The sequence below is a fragment of the Arvicola amphibius genome, chromosome 4, assembly GCF_903992535.2.
Source record: "Arvicola amphibius chromosome 4, mArvAmp1.2, whole genome shotgun sequence".
Taxonomy (NCBI): domain Eukaryota; kingdom Metazoa; phylum Chordata; class Mammalia; order Rodentia; family Cricetidae; genus Arvicola; species Arvicola amphibius.
Window position 1 is genome coordinate 154,349,991 of NC_052050.1, and position 16,983 is coordinate 154,366,973.

General features: G+C 52.0%; 1 protein-coding gene across 10 annotated transcripts in view; it reads right to left on the reverse strand.

The window, feature by feature from the left end:
* Nucleotides 1-16,983, reverse strand: part of Mcf2l (MCF.2 cell line derived transforming sequence like) — a 143,943-nt gene that overhangs the window by 45,734 nt on the left and 81,226 nt on the right. For all 10 annotated transcript variants that reach the window (XM_042054826.1, XM_038324916.1, XM_042054827.1 and 7 more), the window contains 2 exons: nt 7,967-8,050; nt 3,049-3,163 (listed from right to left, as the gene is read on the reverse strand). In XM_042054826.1, the coding sequence (XP_041910760.1) occupies nt 3,049-3,163; nt 7,967-8,050 (199 nt within the window). The remainder of the gene's footprint in view (nt 1-3,048; nt 3,164-7,966; nt 8,051-16,983) is intronic.

Below are 16,983 nucleotides of genomic sequence, written 5' to 3' on the forward strand. Positions count from 1 at the left end.
CCTGAGTGAAAATTGCCTCCAGGTGATTTATGACCTGCTTAAGAGCAAACGCCCTGGGCACATCGCTTTGAATTTGCGCTGTACCTGTGTGCCTTAGCAACTTCTCAAGTGGAGGTTCACAGCCACCAGCTTCCAGTCTGCTGATGAGGCAAGGCTGCCCATCTGTGGTCCGTGAGCAGCCTGCTCCTGAGAGCAAAGGCACCTGGGAACTCCGCCAGCCCCCTTTCCACACAGGTCACTAGATATCCTTGCCAGAGGACACTGGCCCCACAGAAATACCCACAAACCATGGCAGCAGAATTCCCAAGGAGCCAGTGGCAGCTACAGCAAAGAGAACCCACACTGTGGCCACCAGAGATGGGATTTTTCTCTGATCAATATTATTCCCAGGGGCAGCAATCCTGGTATGATTTCTTCCTTCCTTTCAATATTCAGTTTTTTTTTCTTTTGTTTTTACTCCCTCTTTGCCATCTGCCCCATCCCTCTGGAGTCTCGTATGTAAACCAGGCAGCTCTCAAACTCGTGGTCTTCCTGCCTCAGCCTTCTGAGTGCTGAGTTTATGGTAGGAACGCTGCTGGGATCCCTTGAATATTCTTAAAACTTACAACTCGACCTGATTTGCTTTGCTTCCCCACATGGTAGGATGTGTACATGTGCAAACATGGAAATGCACCTATGTAAACATGTATGTGAACATGTATATAATGTATATAAGGATGAGCATATAAGCAAGAACATGCATAAGTGTGTATGAGCATGTATATGTGAACTTGTTGGAAACACACAGAAGTGTGTGTGCATGTGAGAGTGTGCATGTGAGAGTGTGCATGTGGGAGCACAGGTGTGAACCCCTGCATATGTATGAGCATGTATGCATTCATTTGTGAGTATGTTAATGTATAAGTGTACAAGCACATGGGTAAGCAAGCATGCTAGCCTGTATGTGTGTACATGTGTGACTGTGAGAATGCACGATTGTGTGTGTGTGTGTGATGTGGGAGGGTCTTCTGTTTTAATAAAGAAACTGCCTTGGCCAGCCCTTAGGTGGGTGGAGTAGACAGAACAGGAAGAAGGAAGTGAGGTAGATGGCTCAGTCAGATGCCACGCCTCTCCTAAGTGAGACTGCAGTGCCTCTCCTCAGGGAGAGAGATGCGATGAAGCTAGCCACCAGGTCAGACGTGCTGAATCTTTCCCGGTAAGACACCATTCGTGGTGTTACATACATTATTAGATATGGGTTAATCAAGATGTGAGTAAGAGGCTGAAACTAATGGGTCAGGCAGTGTTTAAAAGAATACAATTTGTGTGTTGTTATTTCGGGTATAAAACTAACCATGCGGGATTTGGGTGGGATGAAAAGCAGCCCTGCCCGCAGCTCCTCACTACATGTGTGTGTGTGTGCGTGCACGTGTATGTGCATGTGCATATGGGTGATGTCTGCACAAAACCTTGGTGGCCTTACATGAACCTGGAGGTGGTCAGGGAAATTAGAGGATTACCTTGGCTAGTGTGGGGTGAGTGAGGCCAACTCCAGGATCGTGAGTCTGTGGCGGAGTAGAATGACCAACACTCAAGCCCTGTGAACTCCGCAGGAGGATCTACAGGTGGGCTCAGCTAGCAGTAGCTCAGCCTCGAGGAAGAAACGTACACCAGGCTAGGATGAGGAGGATGCTCCACTGTCTGCTCCCTCTTCCTCTCCATTGGGCCACGTTCAACAGCACATCCGGGTCCCTCTCCTACCTGTATGTTTCCCACTCCTGTCACCCAGGCTGCCTCTGTGGTCCCATGGGCAAGCTAAGCAGGGGCTGTTTCCAGTTACCCTCTGTTCTATATCCTGTCAAACTTGCTCAACCCTCCCAAACTGTCCTCGGCAGAATCCTAACATGCTTGGATGAGCTGACAATCACAGAGGGGACAGGAGGAGTGGAGTTAACTGCTGATGACCAGAAGGGACAACGGAGGGAGTGCTAATGACAGGGACAGCACAGTGCTGACCTAGACACCGGTGAACCATCCACAGCCACCGTGTCTGCTGGTTCCTGCTTCTCAGGTCCAGCTCAGGCTCACCTCTACTTCCTGTCTCAGTCCTATATCCCTTGGCACAGATATTTTCTTCCTCTTCTGAGGACACATGGGAGCTCCGTTTTAATGCCTCCCGTGTTACCCACTATCAGCCCTACCCACCAGCTCACACCACTCCTAGCCAGGCCCTTGCTCTGGGCTCCAAACGTAAAACGGGTCAGTCTGGACCTGCCACCTCCGCTTGGATGTCTGAGCAAGTCTCAGACGAAACACAGCAGCTTCCCTAGCCTCTCCATCAGCTCTGTGACAGACCGAAGAACAGCTCTCTAGGAATCCTCCGGTCCCTCAGCCCCAGACTGGGAACTGTGGACACATGCAGCCTCATGAGTTCTAGGCCTCTCTGATGCCAGACTGCCATTATTAGACTACCTAGACCACAGTGTGTGAACCAATCTAAGAAATTTCCCTTTAATAGATATTCATTCTATGGGTTCTGTTCCTCGAAGATATCTTGGCTACTATGACCACCAACCACACAGAAGTGGCTGCAGCTACGTCTGATTTTTGGTTTCCAGCAGTTGCCGCAGGGACCACATCTCTCTTGTAGGCTGGTGACCTCTTTGGGACTAATGGCCAGACTGGCACGGTGGCCAGGCTCTGGGACACACTGAGCCTCAGATGCAGAGGGTCTTCCTCCACAGACATGACCACATGGAGTTCCCAGGGATGGAGAGAAAGACTCCCTGTGGGTCTCTGAGCCCAGAATAGACAACGACTGGAGACATTTTTAAAAGAGAAAAGTGATTATATCTTGCTTTCTTGGAACAGGTCTCACTAGTAGCTCAGGCTGGACTTGAACTTGGGATCAAATGTAGTCCATGGGAAGAGGACAGGCCCAAAGTCTGTAACAGTGGACTCTGACCTGCGGCTCCTTTGTGGGACAAAGTCTCACCCTGTCCCAGCCTCCTGGAGTCCCAATCAAGCAGTCAATAGTACAGAACCGGCTCTGGCTTCAGCAGCCCCTACCTGGGGATGCTGGTGAGATAGGTCATGACATTCTGGAACTCCTTGTCTGGGATCTCACTGAAGGCCGGGTAGTCAGGGAAGGTGATGACCGGGCTTCCGTCTTGTCCCCGCCCACCTGGGGAGGAAAAGGGCAGATATTCAGCAGAGCCTTCCACAGAGCGACAGAGATTCTTCAGGGACGCTGGGTGTCCTAATTAACCCTCATCAAAAAAGCGTGTCTTTATGGCAAATGGAGACCATCACAGAACACCCCAGCTGGACACAATGCAGAGATCAATGGATCGCGGGGAGCCCGGCCCCCAATGGATACATTTACATCACATCCCCAAGAGCTACAGCTATCTAACAAAACACCAACATCAGGCATGAAACTCCCTTTTGAGTTGTTGGTCAAGGTTGTTCAAAGGATTCTCAAAACATTAGAAGCTGTTGCTGTTGTCTTTGGTTGCCCCTAGAGGTGGAAGGTCAGCCCTTTTTTTTTTTTGGAGATGCCACGCACCTCAGACACAGGACCCAGAGGACCCGAGCAGGGATATGACCTGAAGCTTCCTCCCTGAGGGCCAGCTCTCATGGTACGGGAAGACAGAATGCCAGCTTCCAAAGGAGGGTAGAGACCAACAGTCCTACCCATGTATGACGCCTGTAACCTGACGGTGGAAGAATGGCATGCATACCCGGGAGGTAACCAACAGCTCTCTACGAGAACGTAGGTCACTCAACAAGAGAGAAACCAAGCCTGGTCTGGAAACCTAGCCAACAACCCGTGGCTAGTAAAGCCATGGACCTTGGAGGATAACTTACAACCCCACTTTACTAAACAAGCATAATTCCTAATTGCATTCTAAACATTCATTCTTGTACCCACAAATAAGTATAGTTCTCACCCCTACCAAAGAAACTTCTCTTTGCAGCAGAGACCATTACAGAACACCACAGTTGATCAAAGTGCAGAGACCAGGAGAGGGTGTGGTGCCTAGTGCCAGCTGATACGTCTACAACACAGCTCCTGCACTTACGGCCTGGGGTCAATGTGAAAAGGGGGTGGGAAGACTGCAATAGCCAAAAAATACCCCAAAATTTCCTGTGATATTCTGTCTCTTAGAGATGTCAGAAAGGCTGTACCCATGAGGTCTCATCAACCTGGCTGCCTAAACAAGGCCCAAACAATGGTGATATCAATGGACACTGTAACATAGAAGAGGGGAAGCTCATGGGGCCTCAACCATGGACTATAGGCAACTGGGGAGTGCTGAGAGTCAGAGACATATTGTCTTCTCCAGGATGGAGTCCCCACTCCAGCTGATTATCTAATGCCAAGCAGTCAGCCTGGAGATCATACACATACAAGTAACATCATACAGGCTGAGAAGGCTGCATGTATATATTTAGGAACACATATGCATGTTTGTTACAACAACTAAAGGAAAGAGCAAGGGACGTACGTGCATGGGAGGGTGGAGGAGGAAAGGGAAGGGGATATGGTGTGATTAAAATTTCAAAACCTAAAAAAGAACTTAAAAGACATAGAATTTCATGAAAAGGATGAAGGTGTTCCTCTGAAGCTGGATATTCATTTACAAAAATCAGGGAATCATAAGTTGATAGAAGGCTTTGTGAGTACAAAGGATTTTACACACTGATTTAAAGGTTTGTTTGTTTGTTTGTTTGTTTTTACAGGTTTTCGTCTATTTGGTGTGCTAAAACAAAACAGCAACTCGTGGCTTATAAACAACAGAAGCTTCCTCCTCAGAACTCTGGGGGCTAGAAGTCCTCAGTATTTGGTGAGGGTGCCCCTACTTGCTGCACCATTGTCAGAGTGTCTCCTGACACATCCTCAGTAGGGTCGGGCCCCAACATGTGGATGTGGGGTACATTCATGGAGGCCAAAGCAGCATCCTGCTAGCTCAGATGCCACATGACTGTGGTTTCTTGAAGTGCTGTACAGAAGCCGATGAGCGTGACCGACTGTGGCCTCTCAAAGCGCTGAGCAGGAGCCACTGAGCGTGATCCTGCTCGTCTGCCTTCCAGGAGCTGCGCTGGTTGTGCCCACTTGATGTTCTCTGAGTGGACTCCTGGGCAGCTGTCCACTTCTGTTTCTCTTCAGGGTGATTCTCAAGAGCAGAGACTGGCCCGGGGCTGACTGTGGAATCAGAAGGAGGAGATGCCCCAAGGGAGCCTGCTGCAAACTCAGTCATTGAGTGGAGAGGGTGTTTTAGGTCCCTGGAACACTGCACAGGACCCAGGGCAGCCTAATAGAGAGAACTTCAGGCCAGCTGCAATTCTGCCATTAAAGCTACCATGGGGAAGACATGGCTGTGAATACTGGGAAAGTAAGGCACCAGCAGAGGGGGGCAGAAGCCGTGAAGCCCATGGGACCCCAGCATCAGCGGGCCACCCAGGAGGTAGCTGCTCTGCCAGGCAGAGCAATCTCTGCACATTCAGCTGGAGGGTTGGAGGGGCATCCTGCCCCAGACTGGATGGTCCCCAGCACTAGATGAATCTGTTGATGCATCTTCATCTCAATGTGCTTGCTGAGTGCCAACCATTTTAAGGGATGGCCACACCAAGGGGTCAAGTGAAAGGCCTGCTTGGTAACAAAGAACATGGACTCATGTAATTAAGAATGAGTTCTTTGCCAGCCTAATTTTGGTCTATAGCAGAGCAGAGGATAAAGTATAGAATCCTACACCATAGGCACTGAAGTTCCTAGCTGACGATCTTGTCTTTCCATCATATTCATAAAACAGTGTAGCATATCGGAGAACAATCCAGGGTGGTTTTAAGCTGTGCCTTCCAGAGGATGGAAATGAACAGGCAGTAGGACAGGGGTTTTCCAAAGCACAGATGCGGCCCAGGTAGATCCTCAGGTGGGACACCTGGGTCTTCTGGTGAACGGGGCGTGGGAACAAGAGGATGATGGAGGCGCCTGCCTAAGTCTGCAAAATGTCTCGGGTGTGAGTCTCCATTAATGGTGACAGAAATACAGTTGGCCTGGCTTGGAGAACAGTTGTAGACAGTCAAGTGTCATATTTGAACATTTAGAGCAGATTCGCCACACTTGGGCACAAAGGACACCACCATTTATCAGCTCACAGATGCCAGCTTGGCTTGGCGGGTCCTCCAAGACTCAGGTCAAAAACATGTCTGTGGGCCGACTCACGTGAGCTGCGAGCTCTCCCAGGCCTCCTCAGGTTGCAGCAATGTTGCTCCTCCTGGTCCTCCTGGACCCAGCAGGGGCTTCTGTCAACTCCTAGACCCATACACTCATCCCCATGAGTGGCTCTGCACCTTTGCAGCTGGGCAGATAACCACAGCTCCTCAGCCTCTCTGAGCAGGAGCCAGTCTCTGAGGCCATGGCAGAGGAGGCCAGGTTCAGCAAGGGACCTTAGCTGGTGAGACCTGGCATTAACTTCATTGACTAAGTAACCTTGAGCTCCCAGGCTGTGGAGACGTGAGCATGCAATGGGGCTCCCAGGATCTTACCCTTAAGTACCTTAGACCCCCACAAGGGGACATATGGGCAGTTCATAGTTAAGGTTAAGGCCAATGACCCGAGGTTGGTAGGGCATTCATATAGCTAAGTCTGGAGCCATGTTAGGGTGGTGACAAGGGAGAAGAAGCCGAGGAGGTGAGAATGTTAGGGGCCATTTCAGGGGTGTGGGGTTCCAGACTTACTAGAGCAGATACCCTGAGCTGACCTGGGATCTGGAGGAAGGCTCTTAATTGGTCTTGTCAACAGACACATCTAGGCTGGAGGGCAGTGTCCACATGCTGAGGGCACCCTTTCCATCAGCGTCTGGAACTTCGACACGAGAGTTGTCACAGGGGTGGGCATGCACTAGCTGCTGTACAAGGGGGGACAGACATGTCCCTCCGTTTTCAGCTTGGTCAGGTTCAGGGCCATTGCTTCTGTAGAGCCTAGGAAGAGGCAATGGCAGTACCAAGGAAGGGGCCTAGGGGGAGATCCCCCAGCCCTGATCACAGGGCACCATAGGATCCCCCAGCCCTGATCACAGAAGGCACCATAGGATCCCCCGGCCCTGATCACAGAAGGCACCATAGGATCCCCCGGCCCTGATCACAGGGCACCATAGGATCCCCCGGCGCTGATCACAGAGCACGTGGCCAGCGGGACTAGCACCCGCTCACTCATGGAAGGACCAAGCTCCAGGAATCCCAGGCCAGGAGCTCCCAGCTCACCCAGCTCTATCTAGATCTGACAGCTGCTCAGCAGCCTGATAGCCAGGGCACATTTAGGAGTGTCTCTTTAACCTTCCTGTGCTCAATCTGTGTTCAATCTGTGATGTTCCGTGAGGCAGAAATAATCCAACTGTAGGTCATAGAGGGACCTTTGGGAAGTGACTAGGATTTGCTATCATGCTGGGGACCCTTGACTGAGTCTAGTGGCTTTATAAAGAGAGACTTAAGGACACAGACACACATGAACATGTTTGCATACATTCATGTACCCTACCTCTCACCATGTGATAACTTGCACGGCCCCGGGATTCTGCCAGCAAGATCACCCCAGATGCATCCCTCAGCCCTGGACCCTCAAATCTGTGAGCTAAATACACCTCTTTTCTTTTTTTTTTTTTTTTGGTTTTTCGAGACAGGGTTTCTCTGCAGCTTTAGAGCCTGTCCTGGAACTAGCTCTTGTAGACCAGGCTGGCCTCGAACTCACAGAGATCCACCTGCCTCTGCCTCCCGAGTGCTGGGATTAAAGGCGTGCGCCACCACCGCCCGGCCTACACCTCTTTTCTTGATGAACAACAGAACACAAATGACCCTGCCACCTCCTCCCCACCGCCAGACACTTCACAGACAACAACGAAGCACCAACGGATCCAGGGTGGGCAGCAGCCCTGGAGACTGTCCCTTTTCCAACCCTGGCCAGGCCCAGGCTTCCGGAACTCACCAGACAGGTAGGCAAAGCGCTTCTTCAGCTGCTCCTGGATGTCAGCGGCACAGAGCGGGACGATGTCCTGGTGCATGATTTCATCTGCAGGAAGAGAAGAAGCACTGTCACTGCGAGGAGACCTGGCCTCTCACTCACTGGGGCCCTGGGAACAGCCCTCCCACAGGAGCCTCTGGCACAAGCTACAAACACCTAGGGAGCCGTGGTCACGTGGCTGGAAAAAGGCATTTTGGTTTCCAGTGAGCAGAGCAAGCCTTTGTTTCTTGCACAAATGCTATGTGCTGAGTGGTTCACATTAGTTTTTAAAATGTGTCTAAGAGTCACAGAAGAAAAGAGGAAAGAAGGGGAATATGGAGGGAGGGAGTGATGGAGGAAAGAGAGAGGTAGGAGGGAGAGAGGGAGGAAGAGTAAGAGAGAGAGAGAAAGAAAGAGAGAGAGAGAAAGAGAGAGGGGGGGAGGCACCAAGGGAGGAGGGCAGAACCTGATTCACAATTCACAGGTAAACAAAGTGTCTCCTCCCCTTCTTTGGCAGAGGTGCAGGCACCTCAGGGCTCTCACCTGTTGCTGGCTAACAGGGATACCTGCCATCATCACAGACCTACGGCCACTACAAATTGTCAGATGTGCAGGGTCCTTGCCTGCCTGCCCCTGGTGCTACCATGCACCTGAAGCATACAACGGTCTCCCAAACCAGTGATGAGTTGATCCCTGAGCCAGTCAAAGCTCCCTGGGACCTTGCCATGACCCTAGGGTCCTCTACCAAAGGACCACAGACCTGGGCCTTTGAAATTCTAGGCTGCACCTGGTCCAAAGGGGAAAAAAAAAACAAAAAACCAACGCCAAGGCCCTGGATGGCTAGTCCAGCAGAATCCCCCAACTATATTCCATGAGTCTGTAAATGATACTGTCCCCGGGAGACACCTTCCCAGATGGGAAGGTTCCAATGTGAACTCAGCCCACCTCACAGGCTCTGTTCCATGCCTTGACCACCTGATAGAGATGCTTCCCTGGGCAGGGCTGGGGCTTACATATGGCTGAGCTGCACTTGGGGTCACCCTCTCGCCTCTCTCCAGGGACTGGCCTAAATGTATTGTTGATGCACATCCAGCCTGGGTCTTGGCACAGCTCCCCAAGAGGTACCCATCTTGCGGGTGGTCTGACAGCCACCACATGCCCCCACCACGCCCATAGCTGAAGAGGCCATGATACCTGGACTTCATCCTTCCTTAAGCTCATACCACAGCTGGGACTGGTTGCTTAGTGCTTGCCTTGAAAATACAAGGATTTGAGTCTAATCTCCAGAACCCCTGTGAAAAAAGCCAGGCCTGTTGATGTGACCTTGTGATCCTGGCGCTGGGGAGGCAGAGACAGGCAGGTCATGGGGCGTACTGACGAGCCAGTCTAGTCTATTTGGCAAGTTCCAGGCTAATGAGTGACCGTCTCGAAATAAACAACAGGAAAAAGGTGCGGGAACCTGAGACACTTCAACTGAGGTCCCCTGGTTCCCACAGGCATGTGCACCAATCGGCACATGTCCTCGCACATACATGCACACACATGTGACATGTACACAGACATAATATTACATAATCTAAATAGAGTGTGTGTGTGTGTGTGTGTGTGTGTGTGTGTGTGTGTGGTGCATGGTCACCAGGAAGCCCATAAGGACCCTACAGGTGACCGTAAGCACTGCACAGCCAATACTGGAGTTTGGTCTTTACCATCCCATGCCCTAGAGCTCAGCGGGCTGGTGACATTTTCCCCTGCATTATAATCTTTTATTCTTTTTGATGTTTCTGCAACTGAAGAAGGATGGGTGAGTCTGTGCCTTGAGAGGCAAGCTTTTTCAATCTCTTCAGCCAGTCTAATTTATAGACCAGAGGTGGGAAAAGTATAGCGAATTGTCCTGCTGAGGCTGGTTAACAGGAGGCAGTGTCCCGGAAGGGGACCTGGGCAGGAAGCAGGTCACCCCCTCCCTCAGTCAGAAGCCAGACAGGCCAGCTTTCACAGAGCTCCTCTGTGTGAGCACAAGGAGGTACAGACAGCACCCCCATCGAGAGACCCTGGCCATGACCCTGCCAGAGTTAGACAGGCAGTTAGGAGGGGCTTCGGGACACAGGGACAATAGACAGCCTGAGTCCAAACCCTCCCCAGCTCCACAGCACTGCTTCCCACACCCCAAATTCCTATGTCAGGACACAGGAAGTAAGGAAAGAAGGCAGGTGTCCTGGCTCTTGAAGCGCAGCCTGGGTGGGGTGCGCTGGTATGGCCTTTCTAGGGGTGAAGGGGCCACCACCTTATAGAGACACGTGACGATTGCCATCTCAGTCCCGCTCAGTTTGGACTGAGCTCCAAAGGCCTCAACTGCTCAGTTAAATGCACACAAAGCTGCTGCCAGATCCTGGACTCTGGGTATCTGAGTCCACAGAGGAAGGGCCATTCTTTGGTCTCTAGATACTTTTTCTGTTCTACAAAATTAGACGGCTGAAGCAAAAATCCTTACAAACCGACTCAAGCTGTCCTAACTCTAGCAGGCTTCTCTAAGGGCACCAGGTGGTGAGATCCCTACTCAACCTCAGGCAGTTCCGACCACGGGATGGGGGGCATTCTGAGCCCTGCCTCTGCCACCCAAGGCCAGAGAAAGGGACAGTGACATGAGCACCTTAGGACAAGGTGGGTTAAACCTGGCACTGGAGGGCACCCTGTGTAGGGAAGGTGCTGCTGTGAAGTCGGAGCTGTGGGTTTGGGTGAGAAAGCTGTCTTTGCTTTGCTGATGACTCCGTCAAGGGGACAAAGCAGAAGAAAGGACTCCCTGCCCTGGCTGCTGCTGCTGCAGGGAGGGACGCCTTAAGGTCACACAGTAAAGTCTGTTATTTGCTAATTATCCCCTTTTATTTATAGCCAACAAAAAGCCCATCCCCAAGGGCTTTTGCGCACTGTCAATCAAACATAATGCTTCTTTTCAAAGTCCAGGGTTGAAGGTCGAATGGGATTACACCACCAGTCATCCGGTGGGAGATCGGTCCCATCAAGCCCCTCCGAGAACCTCCAACCACAGACATGGCTGTATTCACAGAAGGGGACACGAGAAAGGCAACTGGGCAGAATAAAACTTAAATTCTGTAAAGTGACGCTTGAAGTGACAGTCTCAGGATGGCAGGTCTGTGTGAAGCCACAATGCCAGCCAGCAGTACTTCAGTCACTCGCTGGGACCGAGGGCGGACCTGTGACACGTGCTGAGAGCTACTGGCCAGAATTGGCAGAATTCTTACATTCTTAAGACCCCAATGTTTTTTTTAATTAGTCATTTTGTTGATTTTTAAGTATTTACATCACACACAAACACACACACACGCACACGCATGCACGCACACGCACACAGAGCAACTGAATCCAGTGCCACTAACCATCCTTGTCCCCTTGATCTTAGAAAGCAAGTTCTCAAAAGCTTTAAAACTGAGGCCCACAGTAAAGATGGAGCGTGAGCGTTGGTAGGGAAAGCACCTTGAGGGCAAGAGGTTTGCCCCTCAGATTCACTCAGCAGAGAACCAGGCCAGCACAGGCTAGAAGCCATTGATGTTAGTAACACAGTTACAGACAGGTACAGAAGATTACAGCACCCAGGGTGTCGTCCCTGGCTCTGCCTCCCCCAGGTATCTTCAATACTAGCCCACAGTTTTCGGTTCAGTGTGTGGGAACCAACGTGGAACTCATTAGTGCAAGGCGGGGACTCCACCAACTTCGCATGAACGCATGTGGCATGTGCTGTGTTGCTCACCCCACGCTAGGCATGACCCTGTGGCAGAAGGTCAGGGGTTAAACTCTCACCTTTCCAAAGGCTGTACTGTTGCCAAGGCAAACACCTGCCCAAGGATACACGCCCTGGTGTGTGGGTGTCACTATGCACAGTGGTTTCCAAGCCGGCAACCACTCCTTAAAGGAACACGGCACTCGGGAAGCTTGCTTTGCTCTCACAGGAGATGCTGTTCATTCTCATCAAGGCTCCCACAACTGGACGTAGCTGGCCGGCATGACTGGCAGCCTCCTTTGCTACATGAAAGTTGGCAGCACTTGACCTCTGCGGCCACTCCGCCAGGGTCCAGCTCCCACTGTGGCATCTCTAGGGCCAGGTTCATAGAGTAGCACCTCTGCCTGTCCCACAGAACTCTCTGCCACGCTCAGGAAAGATAAACATCACAAGCAGAACCATCACACAACCAAGCACCACTGGAGCAGTCTGAGAAGTCCCTGGGTGCTCATATTTCCCATCCCCAACTCTTCGGCTTCAGATTTGGGAGAGACCCCTAAAGTTACACAGTGTTGGGGGGCTGTGCTGCTCAGGTCAGCCCTCACTATCAGAGAGTAGTCAGCTCTTCTAGGAAAAACTGACACACCCACTAGGCTATCACCAGGCAGCTTAGGGAAAGCTGAAGTATTATAAAGCCAGTCCTTTCTTACATCTACCAGGAAAGCCATTGTTCACTGAGGTCTGCAGCAGTCTGTTCCCACGGGGGAAAAGAAAACACAAGAGAACGGTGGCGTCATTGAGCTTCAGTGTCCCAGGCAATTAAATTACACTTCAGCTGGTTCGTACAGGAAACTGTTCATCATAGCAGCAATAGCAGCGAGCGCTTTCTTATTAATGAATTTAACCATTACAGGCACTTAGGAGGTAAGGCTGCTCCTTGCTTGAGTAAGGCAACTTGTCCAAAGACACACAGTGATGCTCATGTGATTGCAGGGTCAGTGTCAAGGAAGAGTAGGGAGAAGATGACTGGCTTGAGACTCCACGGTGAGGACCCAGCTGCAGGGTTCAGAAGCAGAAGCTAAGGATGGCGTTTCTGAAGCCGAGAGGGTTGGACAAGGGGAACTTGGAGGGGAGCAGCCCCCGCTGTCTCCCCATGGCCTGTTCAAGGGCAACAAGCACAGTTTGGCTCCCTGGGCAGCTGATTCTCTCCTGAACCCTTCATCTTTGAGTCAATGGATGGAGGAAAAGTTTTACCATCTGTAAAAAAAGTCCATCTAATCTGGGATGCTTGTATCTTTGTTCAGCTCCTTGCCACAAGCAGGAATGGCTAGTGACCAGGGCAGCTGTCTCCAAGCTGTGATCTACAGCTGTGAAGACCAATGGGAATGGTGTGTAGGGTCAGGACAAAGGCGTATGGGAGCAGGGCATGGCAATGGAGCCCAGGGGATGGGATGTGGAGGGTGGAGGATGGGGACTGGGGGCTGGGGCGTGGGCCTCCTCTTCAGGTCATGGCTGAGGGAGCCAGGACGGCAGACAGGTGAGAATGCAGCAGAAGTCCTTCAGCCCAGGGCAGACTCTGTCCTGACCAAGAGAAGTCAAGTGTCCTGGGCATGAGTTCTGTCTTGACTGACAGGAGCTAAGTGACCTTGGCCATTGGTCCCAGTGCTTCTTCTCAGCAATAGAAACCCTAAGACAACTTCTTGACTCAGCGGCAGTCACAAAAACAAAAACAAAACCAAAAACGTGGACTAACATGGCCTCTGCCTTCAGGGGAAGCAGCGGTGGTGACCTGCACATCTGGTGGTAGCAGACATTTACTCATTACTGACATGCTGGATGACCACCTGCCTCCGCCATGGTCCACGTCTATGGTAGCATTGCCCGGGACTACCTACCTCTCCACATGTGCTGTGGGGGTTTGCTATCACCCTAGTGCTGGCAAAACAATCAGCTGATGAGCAAGGCCATGGCCTCTGCCTCCCCGGGGTGGCCTGGCCACCTTCAGTCTCTGGAGGTCCTCAGATGGGCCCTGGGTTTGGAACCCCTAGAGGATGTCTGATGCCGAGAGTCAGAGAAGGAGGGGATCAGGTCCTGTAACGGATGCCGCCACTCCCATCCGGCCGAGCCCACACCAACTGCCGCTCTCCCAAGCTGTTGCCAAGCCTCAAATACTGCACTTGTCGAATGCCCTGTGACAGTGTGACAGCTGTCACACTGCCTCAGCCCAGTTCTGAATGGTGCCCCATGGGAACTCATCAAAGCGTTTACCGGCGGGTGGGTCATTCCTGAATGGTTTAAGAAGAGAAGGCACTGGCATTCAGTCCAGACCCAACGATCCTGATTCAGAGAATGGAAACATGCAAAGACCGAGGTGTACTATCCCTGCTATGATATGGGGTGGGAGCCACACAGCTGGGGCAGAGTGTGGAACGGCGGGAGTTTCCTTTACAACACACTTGCTGTGTATGCGTGTGGGGGTGGGGCCAGTGTGTCTGACCTCATGGAGAGACCAACACCCCCACTCAAGCTGGAGAGGTGCACACGGGGCTAACCTTCAACAACCACGAGACAGCCAGGCCCAGGGCCAGGGAAGGAACTGGAAAGTCGGTCAGCATGGCCGTGCTCACGCTTGGTTCCTGGCCTGTGGTCTTTGGCCGCTGGGCAGACTCTTTTGATGCTCAGGCTGTAAAGCCACATTGGCACCTTCTCCCATCCCAACAGGCAGCAGGACAGTGCACTTTCCTGAACCACTCCACAGCATGGGCACCATACAGAAGTCTGTTAAACTTTAACCTTCCTGGATGGCAAATGATCACCTCAAATCACCCCAGAAGGCATGGTGTCACCGAGGCCCAGTGTCCCATGCACTCATGTGCAGAGGCCTCTCACTATGGAATGCGGTGGAGTAGGACCGTTTGGGGGAGGCTTGGCACCATGGAGGACCCTAGGTTTGGCACATGCCCCTCCAGTAGAAGGAGGCCACTTCCGTGCTCTGGAAGTCATCACATCTGCTTTCGTGGGACCAGCCCCACTTCAACCCACTGACACAGAGTCTTTCTTGGCAGTGGCACACGGTGAGGAGGAGACCTGGAAATGAGGAGCCATCCTCAAAGGCCAGAGGTCAGAAGTGTTTAAGGTTCTCACAGGGAGAAAGGGTCTCGGGCCTGTGAAGGCTTTTGCTGGGTAACTAGCGTCCTTGATGCTTCTGGGCCTTCTGAGTATCAAGGGGTTGTCTTTTGTTACAGGGGCCGCCACCTGGGTGCCGGTAGCCTTTCTCAGCATCTGAGCACAAGGGGCCCAAAGGTGGCTTTGAAGAGGCCTGCTCCTCTGCAGTGCTAGAAGGGGACAAGGCCATGTGCACTGTTCTAGGGAGCAGATCCAATCAGAAAGGCTGGCACCGTGGACATTTGTCCTTGGTTTTTAAAGAAAAAACACATTTCATTACATTCAAGGGCTCTTCAGGAATCTGGGAAACCCAACTATCTTCATAGTGATGCTGAGGTCACCTGCCTTCCTAGTTCTCTAAGTTTGGTGTGCTCAAGCCCAGATACATTGGAGCACTGCATATGCCCGAGCCCAGCAGCCCCAGGACCAGGCAAGTTCACTAGGTCGTAAGTCAGGGTTATCAGAACAAGACGGAACCGAGGCCTCTTCACAATGGGCTTGCCTTTTTTTTTTCTTAAGTGAGTTAGTATTTTTTAAATCTCTGGCAAATCTTTGACATCGAGCTTTTTGCAATTCTCATTAAATTTTAAGAGCACAAAGGGGTCTAACTCCATGTCTGAGAATCTGGATGTGATGGTGGAGAAGTTGAGGTGCATGCACCCCACTGAAGCACAGGTCTGGGGGACACACAGCTACCATGATGGACACCCCAGCCTTGCCCTGCCTTTTCTTCACAGGGCTGCTTACCTGCCTGGCTCTGTCATGACAAGTCATAGCCCACAGCTGTGGCCTGGGGAGAGGGGACAGCTACCTGGCCCATGCCCTCCCCGGCTTCAGTTGCCGTTTCCACCTACAGTAGATCTGGGTCTACCCTGAGGCCCTGGGTTCTGAGAAGGCATTGGTCACAGCTCCTTAGGATGTTCTGCGAACAAGGGACAGTTGATCAGGCGAGCGGATGAGAGTGAGCTGTGTGCACTCCTTGAACAGCGTCAGGCACAGACATGGGGTCTTTGTGTTTAAGGCCTTCCCTGCGTCCCCAAGTGGAGCACATGACAGGCCAATCTCTTGCAGTCCATCTTTCTTTCTTGCAGCCCTAAGTTCTTCTCCGTGGCCTCTTAAAGCCCATGTGGCCCTGATGGCAGCTGAGGGCTCATTCTGCCCAGCCCCACCCTGCTGGATGGGATGCCTCAGCTGCCATATTTCAGGACAGCTGGAGGCCAGCAGCCTGCTGGAGCTCTGATGACCACACCACCCTGACCTGGAATCACGGGAGGCTGGGGGCTGAGGGCCACCTGCTTCTGTTTACCTGTGTCAGGTGCCCCTGGGCAGGCACTGTGCAGACACAGTTGCTGACCCGTGAAGCATGGGTACATGACCATGAAATGGGGCCTCATCTCCACTGCAGACACGAAGAGCCTGAGACCACAGGGGCGGCACCGGCTTACAACTCAGTCCCACTCCAGGACCTAGCCTGAACCATGGGAGGATTAATAACTTGGGCTGCAGAGGGAGCCAACTGTATGCATGGCAGGAGCATCCTGCCCCACCACTGCTGACTTCCTTAGGCTGACATATGAGCCTCTCCAGCCGGGGGACAGAGGCGGGCTGGAGAAAAACTTGGGAAGCACGGGGATTCTGATGGACACAGATGCCTGGGAGACAGCATATGGAACCGAGCAGCCTTTTACCCACAACCAGGGACACAGCTCTACCCACTGGGCATCCTTCAGTGGGGATCTCTGGTGACCTATGCTGTCACTGAAGTACATGGACAAACAAACAGCATGTGTGGCTGAGGTGTACAACGTGATGCATGCTCACACCATGAGATAATTTCCACCGTCACTCTGTTACCTTAGCAGCATGTGTGGCTGTGTGATCAGAAGAGTCCAGACTCCCTCAGGAAATCCCCACCAGGGTGGTGTGAGCCCCCTCTCTCCTCTCTGAGGCAGACCGCCATGCCTCTCCTCAGGGAGAGATGCGACAGAGCCAGCCGCCAGTTCAGACATGCTGAATCTTTCCCGGTAAGACACCATGCGTGGTGTTACAGATTATTAGATATGGGTTAAAGCAAGAGATGTGAGAATTAGACAATAAGAGGCTA